The 18,711-nt window shown below is 43.0% G+C and overlaps 1 protein-coding gene across 1 annotated transcript in view; it reads left to right on the forward strand.

Moving 5' to 3' along the window:
* The first annotated feature begins 253 nt into the window (after nt 1-253).
* LOC111980068 (AF4/FMR2 family member 1) overlaps nt 254-18,711 on the forward strand; it is a 67,350-nt gene continuing 48,892 nt past the window's right edge. The window contains exons 1-3 of the mRNA XM_070449777.1: nt 254-484; nt 8,553-8,670; nt 15,834-16,667. Of these exons, the coding sequence (XP_070305878.1) occupies nt 468-484; nt 8,553-8,670; nt 15,834-16,667 (969 nt within the window). The 5' untranslated portion in view covers nt 254-467. The remainder of the gene's footprint in view (nt 485-8,552; nt 8,671-15,833; nt 16,668-18,711) is intronic.

Genomic DNA, 18,711 nt, shown 5'->3' on the forward strand with positions numbered 1-18,711 from the left:
GAATAACATGTCCATAATAGGAATGGTGTGGCTGTACCATTTCCTACGTGCAGGGGGGAACTGTGCAAACGTTGTTTAAATTGACAATTGAAAAACGCGAGAAAGAAAACACATTCTCTAATAGACAACAAAAATACAATTTGGAAATAAGTAGAACATATGAACAGTCKTTTTGTGTTTATTGCAGGTTGCTTTTCTGTTTACGTACAAAAGCCATCGTATCAGACTCCAYTGTGTCCCCCGGATGACTGCATGAAATAGAACAACCCAGTATGCCCTGAGACCAGGATCCATATGCACAGTTACTAGCAGAGAACTATGAAAGAACAGTTATAGACAGTTAATTTATGTAAAGATTTCGATGGCATTTGACTGGTAAACAATGTAATCAAGAGGGGAGATTATCCAATCAAGGATTGTCAGAAACACATGGCAAGCAACTTGCAATTTGTTTTTTGAGGCGCACCATGGCAGCTCGCTCAAGGTAAGCAGAGAACGATAACGTTAGCTAGCCTACGAACTATCGCAAGTAAATTTACACACCATAGCTAGCTAAAAGACGCTAGTCCAAAAGTTGAGTTTGGCTGGTTACTTTGATAACTACGTTTGGATATCGCTAGAAGCGTGTTGTAACATTAAACGGAGTTTGGCAAAGTTATTTGCCATTTTAAGCGTAATAAAACTGAATGGTAACGCAGCTAGCGTAGCCRAATAAGGTGGAATCAGCTGGAACTAGCCTGCTCACTCCCACAGCTGTGGTGTGATTTAGCTAGCAAGCTGGTGCCACTGCTAACCAGCTGATCGACGATGTCAGTGTATTTTTAGATAGTAACTAGCGCACAACCTCACCGGCTAACATTTAGTTAGCTAATTTAAAAACAATTCCGTCGTGTTTAAAATAAGTCTATATAGTTYGCTAGCTAACAACAATATTTTGGATAACAGAATAACTGGCCATTATGTAATGTGATCCTGYGAGTTTAACTAGCTAGTTAGCAAACGTTACTCACGAATTTAGCTACTAACGTTAGACATTTAATTGTCAAGTCAGAAGTTTGATAATTCACTCACTCGTAGGCAGCCTGGCAGTGTTAGTGGGATGCCTAACTAGCTCTTATCTAGCAGTTCGCAGGCTGCTAACTAGCTTTTGCGTTTTAACCTGATGCTGATAGGTAACGTTAACCGTAGTTTAATTTCGTACAGAGGAACTAGCTRCTAGTGTACTTTCAATCATTCCTTTTTATACATTTTTTTACTTACTAACCAGCAGAATTGAATATGGCGATTAGCTAACCACCGCGCATGAACAGCTGATTGCCTTTTTAGAGGTCTCAAATCGAAACTTGTTTGTTTAGCAAATAAATCCAATTTCCCTAAACGCAGGGGAAGGACGGAAGGCGAGTTGACCATGTCTCCATTCATTGTACCTTTTTATAGCAATATTTTTAGCTACTCAACAACTTTAATATCAGGTTTGAAATGAATAGCAAGTGAGTCACAGTGTTGTCGAACACTACACCACTGACTTTAGAACCGGAGCGTCTCATTCACATGAAGGAGCATTGTTTATTGTTGACGTAACCCGTCAATAGTTACTGATAGTCCCTTGTCTAAAAACTCTCCATATTGTCTGTCTCTGTGTAAAGCCATAATAGTCCTAGATATAGATTGATTGGCCTAATAAGGCAAATAATACACGTTACATATGCCCACAGTACCCTGCTATCACATCCGTATATTGAGTACAGGCTCACACATCCCATGCATGCAGCAGCATCGCAGACACACACCTGTGTTTAGGTTGATGAAAGTTAATTCCGTCTACTGCCTTTGTATAGCATTGAACCCTACCCTTGTCTACTACTGGGAGAAACAATTGCACCAGCTGATGTCGAGGGATAAACTGTCCTCATGAAGCTAAACCTTAAAGGTGTAGCACAGGAGAAATGGACCCATTTTCATATAAAGAACGTTAGCTAATTGGGGTTAGATATCAACTCAGTAGTCTCTTCAAATCTCTCTTTAAGCATTTCACTGTAAATTCTACACTTATCTTTGGCGCGCATGTGACAAATAGTTAGATTTTAAATCKAGACTAGAGAAAAATAAATGCGGTTGCAACTTGCTTACCAATAAAGATGTTTGGCTAATTAAAAAGCCATCTTTTTACTGAAACAAACTTCCTTTGTTTACCATAAGTGTCTGAATATCTTTTCACCTCCAATGTATACGAGTCAGTGGATTGTGAGTAATGATACAGGGTGAACCACATGTTGACCTTTGCCCACTGCAGGGGAAGGAGTCTCTCTGTCCTTCCCCTCCCCCACTCATCACACAGCCCTTCTCTTTAGTGGAGGCTAGTAATGCTGTGTGTTGCTTCTACTTTGCTAACTACAGACAGCCCTGCGCCTCTTATAAAACTTAAAAGCCTGCCATCAGCCGACTTTTGTGGTTCGAAGGAATTTCAGTGCAGGCGCCTGCCAAAGTTTTGCCTGTAGGCCTCCGCTAGGCCTACGTTATGTTATCGTATGCAGTTTGTATTTTAATGATGTCATGCAGACATGGTTGTGTTATAGGCCTACATTTTGGATAAAGGCTCATTCTTGSATCCCTTCTGAAAAGCCAGACACTACACATAGGCTACGTCTATGGGACGGCTGGATTTAGAAGTAGGCCTAGCTTCATGAATGATCCTTCTAGTCCTTATCAGTCTGGTGTGTTCTTGTGCCTTCATTTAAGAGAGAGGAGATGAGAAGCATAGATGTAAGATTAGTTTTTGGGTGAGGAGGGTGATAATCAGTTTTAAGGGGACCTAGGGGTTAGTGTGCATCAGACCACCACTGTGGCAGGCAGCTTTACTACAGTGGCTGTACATGATTTACACCTGTAAATAACATCACATGGGAATCAAAATGGCATGGCCGTACTCCAATATTTCACAATAACGCCTTGCGTTCTGGAGGGTGGCCTTTTGCATCCCCCCCAATGTTCCAAATGTGCAATCCGTATGTACCCTTGCTGATTTATTTTATTTTTGTATTTAACTAGGCAAGTCAGTTAAGAATAAATTCTTATTTTACAATGACGGCCTACCCCGGCCAAACCCTAATCCGGACGACGCTGGGCCAGTTGTGCGCCRCCCTATGGGACTCCCAATCACGGCTGGTTGTGATACAACCTGGATTCGAACCAGGATGTCTGTAGCACTGAGTGCCTCTAGCACTGAGATGCAGTGCCTTAGACCACTGCGCCACTCGGGAGCCCATATCATGGACCGTAATGGTTTGAGAACATTCCAAGATTTGAAAGATAATAATCAAATTGTATTAATCACATGCTTTGTAAACAACAGGTGTAGACTAACAGATGAAATGCTTACTTACAGGTCCTTACCCACAATGCAGAGAGAAAGGAAATAGAAAAAGAATACACAAGTAAAACGCATAATAATAGATGCTCACTGAGTAACGATAACTTGGCTGTATACAGTTGAAGTCGGAAGTTTACATACACATAGGTTGGAGTCATTAAAACTTGTTTTTCAACCACTCCACAAAACAATAGTACGCAAGTATAAACACCATGGGACCAAGCAGCCATCATACCGCTCAGGAAGGAGACGTGTTTTGTCTCCTAGAGATGAACGTACTTTGGTGCGAAAAGTGCAAATCAATCCCAGAACAACAGCAAAGGACCTTGTGAAGATGCTGGAGGAAATGGGTACAAAAGTATCTATATCCACAGTAAAACGAGTCCTATATCGACATAACCTGAAAGGCTGCTCAGCAAGGAAGAAGCCACTGCTCCAAAACTGCTCAAATAAAAAAATGTATTTAGGGACTTTTTCATTCAGCTCATAAAACATGGGACCAACACTTTACATGTTGCGTTTTATTTTTGTTCAGTATACATACAGGTATAACTCGAAATAAAGTGACAGATAGGTAGCAGCAGTGTACAGTGCATTCGGAAAGTATTCAGACCCCCGTATTTTGTTACGTTACAGCCTTATTCTAAAATGGATTAAATAAACGTTTTTCCTCAAATCTACACACAMTGCCCCATAATGACAAAGCAAAAACAGTTAAGAAAAAATGTTTTTATGTTATTTATTAAGATCCTTTGCTATGAGACTTGAAATTGAGCTCAGGTGCATCCTGTTTTTATCCATCTTTTGATCTTTCTACAACTTGATAGGAGTCCGCCTGTTGTAAATTCAATTGATTGGACATGATTTGGAAAGGAACACCCCTGTATTTATAAGGTTCCACAGTTGACAGTGCATGTCGGAGCAAAAACAAAGCCATGAGGTCGACGGAATTGTCCGTAGAGCTCCGAGAAGGGATTATGTCGAGGCACAGATCTGGGGAAGGTGCCAAAACATTCTGCAGCATTAAAGGTCCCCAAGAACACAGTGTCCTCCATCATTCTTAAATGGAAGAAGTTAGAACCACCAAGCCTCTTCCTAGAGCTGGCCGCCTGGCCAAACTGAGCAATCGGGGGAGAAGGGCCTTGGTCAGGGAGGTGACCAAGAACCCAATGGTCACTGACAGCGCTTCAGAGTTCCTCTGTGGAGATGGGAGAACCTTCCAGAAGGACAACCATCTCTGCAGCACTACACCAATCAGGCCTTTATGGTAGAGTGGCCAGACAGTAGCCACTCCGCAGTAAAAGGCACATGACAGCCCGATTTGAGTTTGCCTAAAGGACTCTGACCATGAGAAACAAGATTATCTGGTCTGATGAAACCAAGATTGAACTCTTTGGACTGAATGCCAGGCGTCACGTCTGGAGGAAACCTGGCACCGTCCCTACTGTGAAGCATGGTGGTGGCAGCGTCATGCTGTGGGGAGGTTTTTCATCGGCGGGGACTGGGAGATTAGTCAGGATCAAGAGAAAGATCAATGGAGCAAAGTACAGAGATCTTTGAAGTCCTGTGCATTCTGGAGCAGGTTCTCCGACTAGGGGCGACAGTTCACCTTCCAACAGATCAACAACTATAAGCACACAGCCAAGACAACGCAGGAGTTGCTTTGGGACAAGTCTCTGAATGTCCTCGAGTGGCCCAGCTAGAGCCCGTACCTGAACCCAGATCGAACGTTTCTGGAGAGACCTGATAATAGCTGTGCATCGACGCTCTCATCCAACCTGACAGAGTTTGAGAGGATCTACAGAGAAGATTGGGAGAAACTCCCAAAAAACTGGTGTGACCAGCTTGTAGCGTCATTCCCAAGAAGACTCGAGGCTGTAATCGCTGCCAAAGGTGCTTCAACAAAGTACTGAGCAAAGGGTCTGAATACTTATGTAAATGTGATATGATGATTATAAAAAATATAAATAAATGTTTTTTCTAAACGGTTTTATGCTTTGTCATTATGGGGTATTGTGTGTAGATTGGTGAGGGGGGGGGGAACTATTTAATCCATTTTGGAATAAGGCTGTAACGTAACAATGTGGGAAAAGTCAAGGGGTCTGAACTTTCCGAATGCACTGTATGTGATGAGTCAATGGGGACCTTATATGCTGCTGAATTGTTTTGGTACCCTTCCCCAGATCTGTGTCTTGACACAATCTTGTCCCGGGGCTCTACGGACAATTCCTTCAACCTCATGGCTTGGTTTTTGCTCTGACATGCAMTGTCAGCTATGGGACCTTACCAAATCATGTCCAATCCAATTGAATTTACCACAGGTGAACTCTAACCAAGTTGTGGAAACATCTCAAGGATGATGGTCTCCTGAGTGCCGCAGCAGTCTAAGGCACTGCATCTCAGTGCACTACTGTCCCTGGTTCGAATTCAGGCTGTATCACATCCGGCTGTGATTGGGAGTCCGATAGGGCGGCGCACAATTGGCCCAGCGTCGTCTGGGTTTGGCCTGGGGTAGGCAGTCCATTGTAAATAAGAATTTCTTCTTAACTGACTTGCCTAGTTAAATAAAGGTTTAAATGAGCAATTGGAATAGGATGCACAAGAGCTCAATTTCGAGTATTATAGCAAAGGGTCTGAATACTATATTAAGTTGTCTTTTACATTTTTTTTTTTACAATCATATTCAGGGGCACACTCCAACACTCAGACAGAATTGACCAATAAAGCATTTATTTAGTGAGTCCGCCAGATGAAAGACAGTGGGGATGACCAGCGATGTTCTCTTGGCAAGGGTGTGAATTTAACAATTTCTGTCTTGCTAAGTATAAAAAAAAAATTAATGTACTTTTAGGTGTCAGGGAAAATGTATGGAGTAAAAAGTGCATTATTCTCTTTAGGAATGTAGTTTAGTAGAAGTTGTCAAATATATAAATAGTAAAGTACATATACTCAAACTGCTTAAGTAGTACTTTAAAGTATTTTTACTTAAGTACTTTACACCACTGGATTGTGAGCATGTTCTAGGAACCGCCTATAAAATTACATGATGCAGAGCAGGACGATGGCCAAGCTGTTTTGAGGGCAGTCTATTTTGTTGCCAGATTTCCAAATGACAATTGAAGCTACATCCAAGTTCTCCACCCAAGTTCTCCACCCAGATCAAGTTATACACACCCTTCTTACTTCAACAGAGCTGATTTTAAAATCCAGTATAGTAAGTCGTTGTCCATTTGACATGTATTATGGCAGTGTGCCATTCTAGAGGGAGTGTTTGAAACAGATGATGTCAACCCCATAGGACTGTGTCTCTGTCTATAATTACACCTGTCTCCAGATACAGGGCCTTCAGAAAGTATTCATACCCCTTGACTTATTTCACATTTTGTTGTTACAGCCTGAATTCAAAATTGATCAAATTTGTTTTCTCTCTCACCCATCTACACACAATACACCATAATGACAGTGAAAACAACATGTTTTTAGACATTTTTGCCAATTTATTGAAAACTAAATACAGAAATCTCATACATATGTTTTTACACCCCTGAGTCAATACTTTAAATGTACTTTTGRCATTGATTACAACCGTGAGTCTTTCTGGGTAAGTTCCTAAGAGTTCCATACCTGGATGGTGCAACGTTTGCCCAATTTGATTTATTTTCAAAATTCTTCAAGCTCTGCCAAATTGGTTGTTGATAATTTTTTTAGCCATTTCAGATCTTGGCATATATTTTAAAGTAGATTAACTTAAAGACCTCAACTGTCTTCTTGGTAAGCAACTCCAGTGTTAATTTGGCCATGTGGTTTACTTAATTATCCTGCTGAAAAGGTGAATTTGCCACCCAGTGTCCGTTGGAAAGCCGACTGAACCAAGTTTTACTCTAGGATTTTGCCTGTACTTGGCTCTATTCCGTTTCTTTTTCTCCTAAAATAATTCCCATATCCGTAACATGATGTGGCCACCAGCATGCTTGAAAATATGAACGTAAAGCTTTGTATTCACAACCAAAAGTCAATTTCTTTGCCAAATATTTTGCAGTATTACTTTCGTGCCTTGTTGCAAACAGGATGCATGTTTTGGAATATTATTATTCTGTACAGGCTTCCTTTTCACTAGGTTAGTATTTTTGGAGTAACAACTGATGGATCGACATAGGAGAATACAATCACAGCCATTAAACTCTGTAACTGTTTTAAAGTCACCATTGGTCTCATTGTGAAATCCCTGAGCAGTTTCCTTCCTTTCCGACAACTAAGTTACAAAGGACGCCTGTATCTTTATAGTGACTGGGTGTATCAATACACCACCCAAAGCGTAATTAATAACTTCACCATACTCAAAGRGATATTTAATGTCAGCTTATTATTATTTTTTACCCATCTACCAATAGGTGCCCTTCTTTGTGAGGCATTGGAAAACTCCCTGGTCTTTGTGGTTGAATCTGTGTTTGAAATTCACTGTTCGACTGAGGGTCCTTACAATTATCTGTATGTGTGGGGTACAGGGATGATATTTGAATGACTACCTCATGTTAAACAGTTTATGCTCACAGTGAGTCCATGCAACTTCCGTGTTTAGCACATATTATTTTGTGGTCCTGAACTTATTTAGGCAAAACAAAGGGGTCTAAATACTTATTAACTCRATAYATTTTCATGACACAATGGGGTATTGTGAGTGTATACCAGTGAAATGTGTTTTCTCAATTGAATCACTTTTTACATTCAGGCTGTAACCCAACACTGTGGAAAGTGTTAAGGGGTGTGAATACCTACTGAAGGCACTCACTGTATGATGGGCACCCTCCCCCCAATTAGTCCCCAGAAATGATGGGAACATATCCCCCATTACAGCTGTGCCCAGAAATTATGGCAACACAGAAGTGATTTTGGACCCTCAAAATCCTTGGTCAGTCATTGGATATTTTTTTCTGGTAATGGTGTACTTTGTGTAATATCCATTATCAATCCAACTTGCTCTCCTATAAAGGCCAAATCCAAACCTGAGATCTACCCGAGTATTTCAAAAAAAAATATTCTCGCCCAAGTCTTCCATTTTTGATATCCGTGCATAATTTAATTTACCCTGAAGTCTGAGTTAAGCGTATACAGACTTGAGAAATGTGTAGTGTTCAAAGTGCCCACTCTAAACCCATCTGTCTGTCCCCCCCCCCCCCCACAGCTACAATGAAGAGAGGAACCTCCTTCGCATCCGAGAGCGGGAGCGGCGGAATCAGGGAACCTTCCAGGAGAAGGAGTTCTACCAGGAGACCGTTCCCCTGTTTGGGGAACCCTATAAGGTCAGACTACTTCCTGTTCTTTTTTTCTTCTTCTCTAGGCCTTTATTAGGACTGCAGGTGGACGTACTAACAACTACGAACATGCAACGTATTCCCAAAATGCAGGTTATTTTATATGATGCTATTAATTATTCCATTCTATTTGAAACAAGAGAATTAAGAGGCCAGAGGAAGAGTGTCTTGCTTGATGACTTCATGACCAATGCGTTTGCACGTTGATAATGTAACAGTTTGTTTTGTAACACAGCCCACGTGTCAGTGTGTCGCTCTTAAGCGATGAGCTGTTGAGAACCCGACTCCAACCTTTATTAGAATCTCCTCAGAACATCTCATTGATGTATTTAGGCGTTGCTCTGGATGTGATGACCTGCGTTTATACCGTGACCCCCCCCCCTCTGTGGCCTAGGTCTAGTTACCACTAAAGTCAAATAAAATTGGATTTGTCATATGCTTCCTAAACAACAGGTGTAGACTAATAGTGAAATGCATAATTACGGGCCCTTCCCAATAGCGCAGAGAGAAAACACAAGGAATAAATACACAATGAGTAACGTGGTAGCAGTACAGAGTCGATGTGCGGTGTGTATGCGGTAATTGACGTAGATATGTACGTATAGGTAGGGCTAAAGTGACTAGGCAACAGCATAGATAATAATAAAGAGTTAGTGACAAAAGGGTCAATATTGATTGTCCAGGTAGCTATTTGGTTAACTATTTAGAATTCTTATGACTTGGGGATAGACCCTGTTCAGGGTCCTGTTGGGTCCAGACTTGATGCATCGGTACCGCTTGCCGTGCGGTAGCAGAGAGAACAGTCTATGACGTGGGTGGCTGGAGTGTTTGGCAATTTGTAGGGCCTTCATGTGATGTACTGGGCTGTGCGCACTGCCCTCTGTCGCGCCTTGTGGTTTGATGCCAAGCAGTTGCCATACCAAGCGGTGATGCAGCCTGTCAAGATGCTGTCATTGTTGCAGCTGTAGTAAAGGCTAGCTCCAGGCTCAAGGGCGTTTTTTGACGTTCTTTTATGTAACTGGCTCAGCCTAGTGCAGGGATGGGCAACTCCAGTCCTCTGGGGCCTGATTGGTGTCACACTTTTGCCCCAGCTAACGCACCTGACTCCAATCACGATCTTCAGTTTAGAATGCAATTAGTTTAATCAGCTGTGTTGACTAGGGATGTGGACAGTGTGTGACACCCCTCCAGCCCCGGAGGACTGGCACTGCCCATCCCTGATGTAGGGAATAGGCCTAGTGCCCTGGCTTTGAGTCATTCTTAGGGATGTCTGAAATGAGTAGGGGGCAGGGCCAGGGTGTGTGCATACTATATACATGCATTTGGAAAGTATTCAGACACCTTGACTTTTTCCAGATTTGGTTACATTACAGCTTTATTCTAAAATGTATTTAAATTAATGTTTTTCTTCAATCTACACACAATACCCCATAATGGTAAACCGAAAACAGGATTTTAGAAACTTTTACACCAAAAAAAACGGATACCTTATTTACATACGTATTCAGACCCTTTGCTTTGAGACTCGAAATTGATTCGGGTGCATCCTGTTTCCATTGATTATGCTTGATGTTTCTACAACTTGATTGGAGTCCATCTTTCGTAAATGTATTAATTGACTGGACATGATTTGGAAAGGCACACACCTGTCTATATAAGGTCCCACAGTTGACAGTGCATGTCAGAGCAAAAACCAAGCCATGAGGTCAAAGGAATTGTGTCGAGGCACAGATCTGGGGAAGGGTACCAAAACCTTTCTGCAGCATTGAAGGTCCCCAAGAACGCAGTGGCCTCCAACATTCTTAAATGGAAGATGTTTTAGAACCACCAAGACTCCCAGAGCTGGCCACCAGACCAAACTGTGCAATCGGGGGAGAGCAGGGCCTTGGTCAGGGAGGTGACCATGAACCTGATGGAGCTCTGTCAGTGACCATAGTTCCTCTGCTGAGATGGTCATCTTTCTGGAATGTTCTCCCATCTCTGTAGCACTCCACCAATCAGGCCTTTATGGTAGAGTGGCCAGATGGAATCCACTCTTCAGTAAAATACACATGACAGCCCACTTGGAGTTTGCCAAAAGCCACCTAAAGGACATTCAGACCATGGTCTGATAAAACCAAGAGTGAACTMTTTGAACTGAATGCCAAGCATCATGTTTGGAGGAAACCTACGGTGAAGCATGGTGGTGGCAGCATCATGCTATGGGTATATTTTTCAGGGACTGGGAGACTAGTCAGGATCGAGGGAAAGATGAACAGAGATCCTTAATGATAACCTTACTCCGGACCTTAGACTGGGGCGAAGGTCCACTTCCAATGAGACAACGACCTTAAGCACACAGCCAAGACAACGCAGGAGTTGCTTTGGGACAAGTCTCTGAATGTCCTTGAGTGTCCCAGCCAGAGCCTGGACTTGAACCCGATCGAACATCTCTGAAGCGACCTGATAATAGCTGTGCAGCGACGCTCCCCATCCAACCTGACAGAGCTTGAGAGGATCTGTAGAGAAGAATGGGAGAAACTCCCCAAATACAGGTGTGCCAAGCTTGTAGCGTCATACCCAAGAAGACTCAAAGCTGCAATCACTGCCAAAGGTGATTCAATAAAGTACTGAGTAAAGAGTCTGAATACTTATGTAAATGTGATATTTCATTATTTTTAATACATTTGCAAATTTCTAAACCTGTTTTTACTTTGTCATTATTGGGTATTGTGTGTAGATTGAGGGGGGGGGAGACTAATACATTTTAGAATAAGGCTGTAACGAAACAAAATGTGGAAAATCAAGGGGTCTGAACTTTACGAGTGCACTGTATATACATAAGTTGATGGATACCCCTTCAAATGAGTGGATTCAGCTGACATCACTCGCTACCGAGTTCCAAACTGCCTCTGGAAGTAACATCGGCACAAGAACTGTTCGTCGGGAGCTTCATGAAATGGGTTTCCATGGCTGAGCAACAGCACACAAGACTAAGATCACCATGCGCGGGCTGGAGGGGTGTAAAGTTTGCTGCCATTGGACTCTGAAGCAGTGGAAATGTGTTGTCTGGAGTGATGAATCAAGCTTCACCATCTGGCATTCCGACAGATGATTCTTGGTTTGGCAGATGCCAGGAGAACACTACCTGCCACAATGCATTGTGCCAACTAAGGTTTTGTGGAGGAGGAATAATGGTCTGGGGCTTTATTTCATGGTTTGGGTTTGGACCCTTAGTTCCAGGGAAGGTAAATCCTAATGCTACAGCATACAATKACATTCTAGATGATTCTGTGCTTCCAACTTTGTGGCAACTGTTTTGGGGAAGGCCTTTTCCTGTTTCAGCATGCCAATGCCCCTGTGCATAAAGCGAGGTCCATACAGAAACTTGTTTGTCGAGATCGATGTGGAAGAACTTGACTGGCCTGCACAGAGCCCTGACCTCAACCCCATCAAACACTTTCGTGATGAATTGGAACGCCGGCTACGAGCCAGACCTAATCGCTCAACATCAGTGCCCGACCTTACTAATGCTCTTGTGGTAAGTCCCCGCAGCAATGTTCCAACATCTAGTGGAAAGCCTTCCCAGAAGAGTGGACACTGTTAATGCAGCAAAAAGGGGGGAACAACTCCATTTTAATGCCCATGATTTTTTTGGAATGAGATGTTGGATGAGCAGGTGGCCACTTTACCAAAAGTAAGTAGTTTTTATACCAGAGGAGTAAATCTGGGCCTTTCCAGGTTAGAGGGACCACTTTATTGCTTTTCAGTTGTGTACTGCAGAAAATCCATATCAGATTGTAACAGGGGAGTCCGTTACGAGGCACATCTAGCTAATATGTTATTGTGCATGTTTTTTAGTACTCACAGCTTGAGGAGCTCTAGCAAGGAAACAGTGCTTAAATTATTTCTAATAGCATTTCATGTGGAATTGTTTATGGTACTACATCCTCATACACTGTACAGCAGTGGTGCTCAAAACTCCTCGGGGACCCCTAGACGGTTTACGATGTTGTTGTAGCCCTGAACTAGCTCACATGATTTACCTAGTCAAGGGCTTGATGATTTAGTTGAATCAGGTRTGCCAGCTCTGGAGTAGATCAAACACACATGGTTTGAGAACCTCTGCCTTACAGACAACAGAGAGTAGGTAGGCTATGCAAGTAGCTATGCGATTTGATAGGTTTGCCTCACGCAGTTTGGTTGTTGAAGATGACGTCACTGAGGATGGGGCCATGTGGATGGAAATCCCAGCCTGTGATTGGGTGAGGACTGCAAGTCCCCTAGTGAGCATGTAAATCCCAGCATGTGATTGGAGACAGATGGGGAACCCCCAGCCAGCCATGTCCTCTGGAAACGGATGGAATCCCCAGCCAGCCACGTCTTCTGTAGACCATGGAGCTGTTCGGTTAATGAGGTCTCTTGGAGCCCCCTACCTTGTCACTACTCAGGAGGGAGTGGCAACCCCTGAGGAGTGCTCTAAACCGGAGGGCCAACCAGTTAGTCCTGTCCCCCATCAGAGCCTGTCAGCTCCAGCAGCCGCTTGATATTTAAAGCATAGGTGGTTTTTGTCTAGAATGGATACAGCTTTTGTCTGAATTGACTTTTCATAGTAGGTTAATATAACTTGTGCAGCAGGCTGGGAGAATTCACATGGCAGGTCAGGATAATTAGGTTAAGGTTAGGAAAATGGTTTGGGTTAGCTAAAATACAGAAAATATATATTTTTGATGTAAATTTGACAAAAGCTAGTTAGACTAATTTAGACTAACGGTTCAGATATCTGAACTTGTATTAATCATGGTCAAATTACCGACCATGAAATTAGTTATAAAATTGCTAAATGTTCTCTCCGCCCAATGGCAAAATGTGTAGAATTGCATAAAAAGAACTCTACATTTATCTCTGCAGTCAAGTGGGGCTGCTAAAATGTTTTGCTTGCAAGGTGGGGGGGGTGCCCCGCAAACACAATTTCGGGCCCCCAAAATCCTAGGGCTTTTGTCGTTATGGATGTGGGTACGCAGACCCTCGAGCCACTGCACTTCCTCATGAGTTACAATCAAAGTTGCCCACCCCTGATTTTAAAGGAACATAGTTAGCTATTTAGGCTCACTAGAAAATAAGAGGGTGCATCTTAAAATAATGCAATTTGGTGACTCTTTTTAATTTCGTGTCTGTGTGCTGGTTGGCCTTGGTGCCCAGTGGGTCAGTGAGTATTGTATTATTATTAATTATAATAATAATTATTATTATTATTTTTTTTTTAAAAACTTTTTATTTAACTAGGCAAGTCAGTTAACATTCTTATTTACAATTACGGCCTACCAAAAGGCCTCCTGTGGGGRCGGGGGCTGGGATTTAAAGATATAGGACACATCACGACAAAGACACCACAACACTACATAGAGACCTAAGACAACAAAGCATGATAGCAACACATTACGACGACAACAACATGGCAGCAGCACAACATGATAGCAGCACAAAACATGGTACAAACATTATTGGGCACACGGGAAGTGATGCATTGTCTGTGTRGTCAGGGAAGTAGGCCAAGGCTTGAGATGTTTCTAAGAAATCCTTAAAACAAAACAAAAAAACATGAGGAAAATTAGAAATAATTGAGAAAATATGAACCTAATGTTATTAGATCATTTTATAGTCCTGAAGTAGCATACCACCCTTTCTACTTAAYACCGTCTCAATCACTCTTTCTTTCAGTCTATCCTCCCTTTTTCTCCTGTAAACTCAGTAATTTCTTATAAAGAAGCACTACTTTCCCTTGGTGGCTGGCAGCTGTAAAGTATATCTCTTTACCATGGCTAAGCTGATTGCTTTGTTTGTTCACTRGATGAATGGGAGGCTCTGTTTCCTTGGTTGGCTGCCTGTTGTGATGCATTTGGTTCATTCTGGCAAATCCTTATGTTGTGTTGTCGTCAGCTGGGTCTGTGAACAAGGCCAGCCTCTCAAGGTGAACAATGTTGTAGGATGTGAATTAGCTGTCACTAACATCCCAGGGCTTAGGGTTAGGTACTGCTGGTTGATTCACGATGCATAGCGTCTCATATTGACCAGAGAGAAGTGAGGTAGGAGTCTGTTAGGAACAGGCATTGTACTTGCCCAGGCCATGTGAATTGATGGTGAAGCATAGGTGGATTCTTTGTCTTCACGAGGTGATGCTGTACCAAAGGTGCTGGATAAATGAAGATGTCTTACTCAGGCCGTTTTACCATTTTGACCCAAAAAATTGGCACAGTTCCTGTCTGCTTAAGGGGTGTCTCTCCCATAGGCACCAATGCGATAGCAGCTTGGCCTGGTCTACTTAGTTCATTGACTGTATATGAACCAGAAATAAGGAGCAAGCGAGTTGTCTCGCTTCCTCTTCAGTTTCTGTGTCTTCTACTGTAGGGACTTTGGCAACCTTATTTTCCACCCTTCTCCTGACGTGTACTCTTGCACACTCCCCGCCATGCATTCCACAATAGTGGAAACTCCCTTCAAGCCAATGCAAACTCCCTTCACACCAATCCTATACCTTAAAAAAAATCCGTGACAGGGAGTGTGTTGGTGAAGGCTAAAGGTTGCGTCCCGATTTTTATATATCTATCTCCTGAACCACAGCCCAACGTTGCCCTTTTTCTGCCCAACGTTGCCCTTTTTCTGAGGAGGATGTTTTGGAGTGACGCAGTGAGCCCATACATGCAACCCACAGCCCGTGGGGTTAGCTAGCTACTGTAACAGAGAACTTAATCTTGTCTACTCTCCTGCTTTTTAAAGGTCATATTGATTGGTTGCCTAAAAGTCAGCTACATACAGAGATGAAGGGCAACAGTAATATTTAGTTAAACCTTGGCTTTATCTAGAAAGAACACAGTTTAACAGATTACCATCTGTCAAGCTACAGTTTTATCCTCACTGCAAGTTAATGTGTTTTGGTTTTTTAAAGGTAGACTCAGCGATACAAAGTAAACATTTTAGCAGTGTAAGGTCAACTTTCGCAAACAACAAAGAGCGTGTAGCAAGATGTTATCCTCCTCCTCAGTCTCAGACTGTATCGTTCTTATTCATTTTCAAGGCGATCAACGACAGCAGAGCTGATAAGAACCCTGCTATGATCCACCGTAACAACACTGATGTACCTGAGTAACCTTTTTTTCCTTTTTCTGTTTCAGACGAACAAAGGAGATGAGCTGTCCAGCCGTATCCAGAGGATGCTGGGTAGTTATGAAGACGTGAACAATCCCAACACTCACCAGTGTTTGGACAGCAGCTTCTCTAAGGACCCTCAATCTCACGTCGCCACAAAGCACGGGCGGCCATCTCGCAGCCGAGAGCGAGCGAAGCCTCCATTCCAGAACCCTCCTCAGTACGGGGCGAGCCAGAGCCAGAGTGGTGGTCCGTCCCGTGGTAGCCACTCTGGCCAGCCTCTGAAGAAGATCCAGGGTCCTTCCTCCTCCTACACCCAGTCCTCCCTGGATCTCAGCCAGGGCCAGGCCTGCCCAGACCCACACCAGAGAAAGACTGAGCTCTGGCCAGACCTGAGGGAGTGTGCCAGTCTTCCTCCGGTCCTCTCCGCCCTGTCCCCCCCAGCCGAGCCCCTATCCCCCCTACATTCCAGTGACCCCAGCGGATCTGAACACCAGGACTCCCCCCTGCACCCTGAGAGGCACCCGGCCTCTCCCCAACACCCCGACTCGCACTTCCCCATGGTGTCCCCCCTGGATGACCCCCAGAGAGACATCCCGCCTCCGGCCATCGATGGGACTACCCTGCCCTCTCAGACCTTCCCTCCACCGCTGGCCTCCAAACCCAACCTGGTTATGCCTCAGAAGCCCACAGCCTACGTCCGGCCCATGGACGGCCAAGACCAGGTGACCAGCGAGTCTCCGGACCTCAAGCCTTCTCCAGAAGACTTCCATGGGCAGTCTTATCATGAACCCTTACCAGACTTGAAAAGCACCAAGCCCAGCCTTTCCAAACTGAAGATACCATCACAGTCTATAGAGGTAAGCAGAACCATGTTCTGTTTTTAACCATGGTTGTCTGTGTGTGTTTGTGTGTTCCTTTTGATTAGCCTATATAGCCTGCTGTGTGAGAAATATCAGTTAATACCAGACGCATAATGAACACACAAGCCTGGGAGATTGGGTTTGAACTGGACTTTAGATTAGAACTGGACGGTGGACTTTAGATGGGAAAAATAGTTGGTCAGCAAAGAAAAAGATAAACATTACGTAACATCAAACTAACAAACCTTGAACATATCCTAAATTGGAACATGTATCAGATAGGCCTGTTTCTTAGTTGGTTAATATTGAACTTTTGGATGCCTCGACTTTCCAGAGCAAGTAGCACTTCGAAGTTTGATCAGCTTAAAAACTACAGATGGATGACAATTTTTGGAGAGACTGCGTTCAGGCCCAGTGTCGATGTAGCTTATTGACACACCCTGTGAGGCTAGGTCAGCTCAGTGGAAGTCATGCAGAATGAAATGTCAGAGAGATTTGCATGCTCTAGTCTAGTTCTATTCTCTCTATGGGGGAATATTTCCATAATTGACTTTGTGTCCCAAAAGGCACCTTGTTCCCTACCTAGTGCACTACTTTTGAGCAGGACCCCATAAGGGCTCTGATTTTAAAAGCAGTGCACTATAAAGGGAATAGGGTGCCATTTGGGAAGCAGRCTTTGCGATGGGACCTCATCCTGCCTGTTTACCTGTGGGAGGAACAGACGACGGACACCAACGGGGAAATAATCTGTCCTATAGTCTCCAATGGTAATGAATGGTCACTGAGACAGACGGGTGACAATTTGTCTCAACAAGTGAATGCTGGCATAATTAGCCTAATCGTTAGGGATGTGCATCTTTCCCTTTTTTTCATGAAGATTTCACGCGTGTCTTGATACAGGGTCGGTAGGTAGCCTAGCGGTTAAGAGCATTGGGCCAGTAACCGAAAGGTCACTGGTTCGAATCCCTGAGCCGACTAGGTAAAAAAAAAAACATGTCTGTCTGTGCCCTTGAGCAATTGTTCCTGTAAGTCTCTCTGGATCAGAGGTAAATGACTAAKATACAGCACCTTAAGATGGTGTTCATATTCCACTTGTTGCAGCATGAATGCATTTTTTTTTTTACCTTTAAAAAAAATCTCACACACTACCCCCATAATGACAAAGTGGAAACATGGTTTTTAGACATGTTTGCACATTTTATTGAAAGTTAAATATCTAATTGACGTAAGTATTCACACACCCTGAGTCAATGCATGTTAGTGACCTTCGGCAGCGATTGTACAGCTGTGAGTCCATTTTCAAGTCTTGCCATAGATTTTTCAAGTAGATTTAAGTCAAAACTRTAACTCGGCCATTCGGGAACGTTCATTACTTCTTGGTCGGCAACTCCAGTGTAGATTTGACCTTGTTTTAGGTAGAGGTCGACCAATTATGATTTTTCAACACCGATACTGATTATTGGAGGCCCTAAAAAAGACAATACCGATTTTAAATCGGTCATTTTTATTTATATATATGACATGACAATTACATCATTACTGAATGAACAATGAACACTTATTTTTACTTAATATAATACATTATTTAGTTTCAAGTAAATAATGAAACATGTTCAATTTGGTTTAAATAATGCAAAAACACAGCTAGCAACTTATCTTGGCTCCTTGCTGCACTTGCGTAACAGGTGGTCAGCCTGCCACGCAGTTTCCTCATGGAATGCAATGTAATYGGCCATGATCGTCATCCAAAAATGCCGATTACCAATTTATGAAAACTTGAAATCGAATCGGTTTGATCGGCCATGCCGATTTAATAGGACGACCTCTAGTTTTAGGTTATTGTCCTGCTGGAAGTTGAATTAATCTCCCAGTGTCGGGTGGAAAGCAGACTAAACCAGGTTTTCCTCTAGGATTTTGCCTGTGCTGAGCTCAATTCCCTTAAAAAAAAAAAAAAAACTTGATAAACCTGGTTCAGTCCTTAACGATTACAAGCATACCCATAACATAATGCAGCCGCTACTTGAAAATATAGAGAGTGGTA

The sequence above is a fragment of the Salvelinus sp. IW2-2015 genome, linkage group LG20 (genome assembly GCF_002910315.2).
Source record: "Salvelinus sp. IW2-2015 linkage group LG20, ASM291031v2, whole genome shotgun sequence".
Lineage (NCBI taxonomy): Eukaryota > Metazoa > Chordata > Actinopteri > Salmoniformes > Salmonidae > Salvelinus > Salvelinus sp. IW2-2015.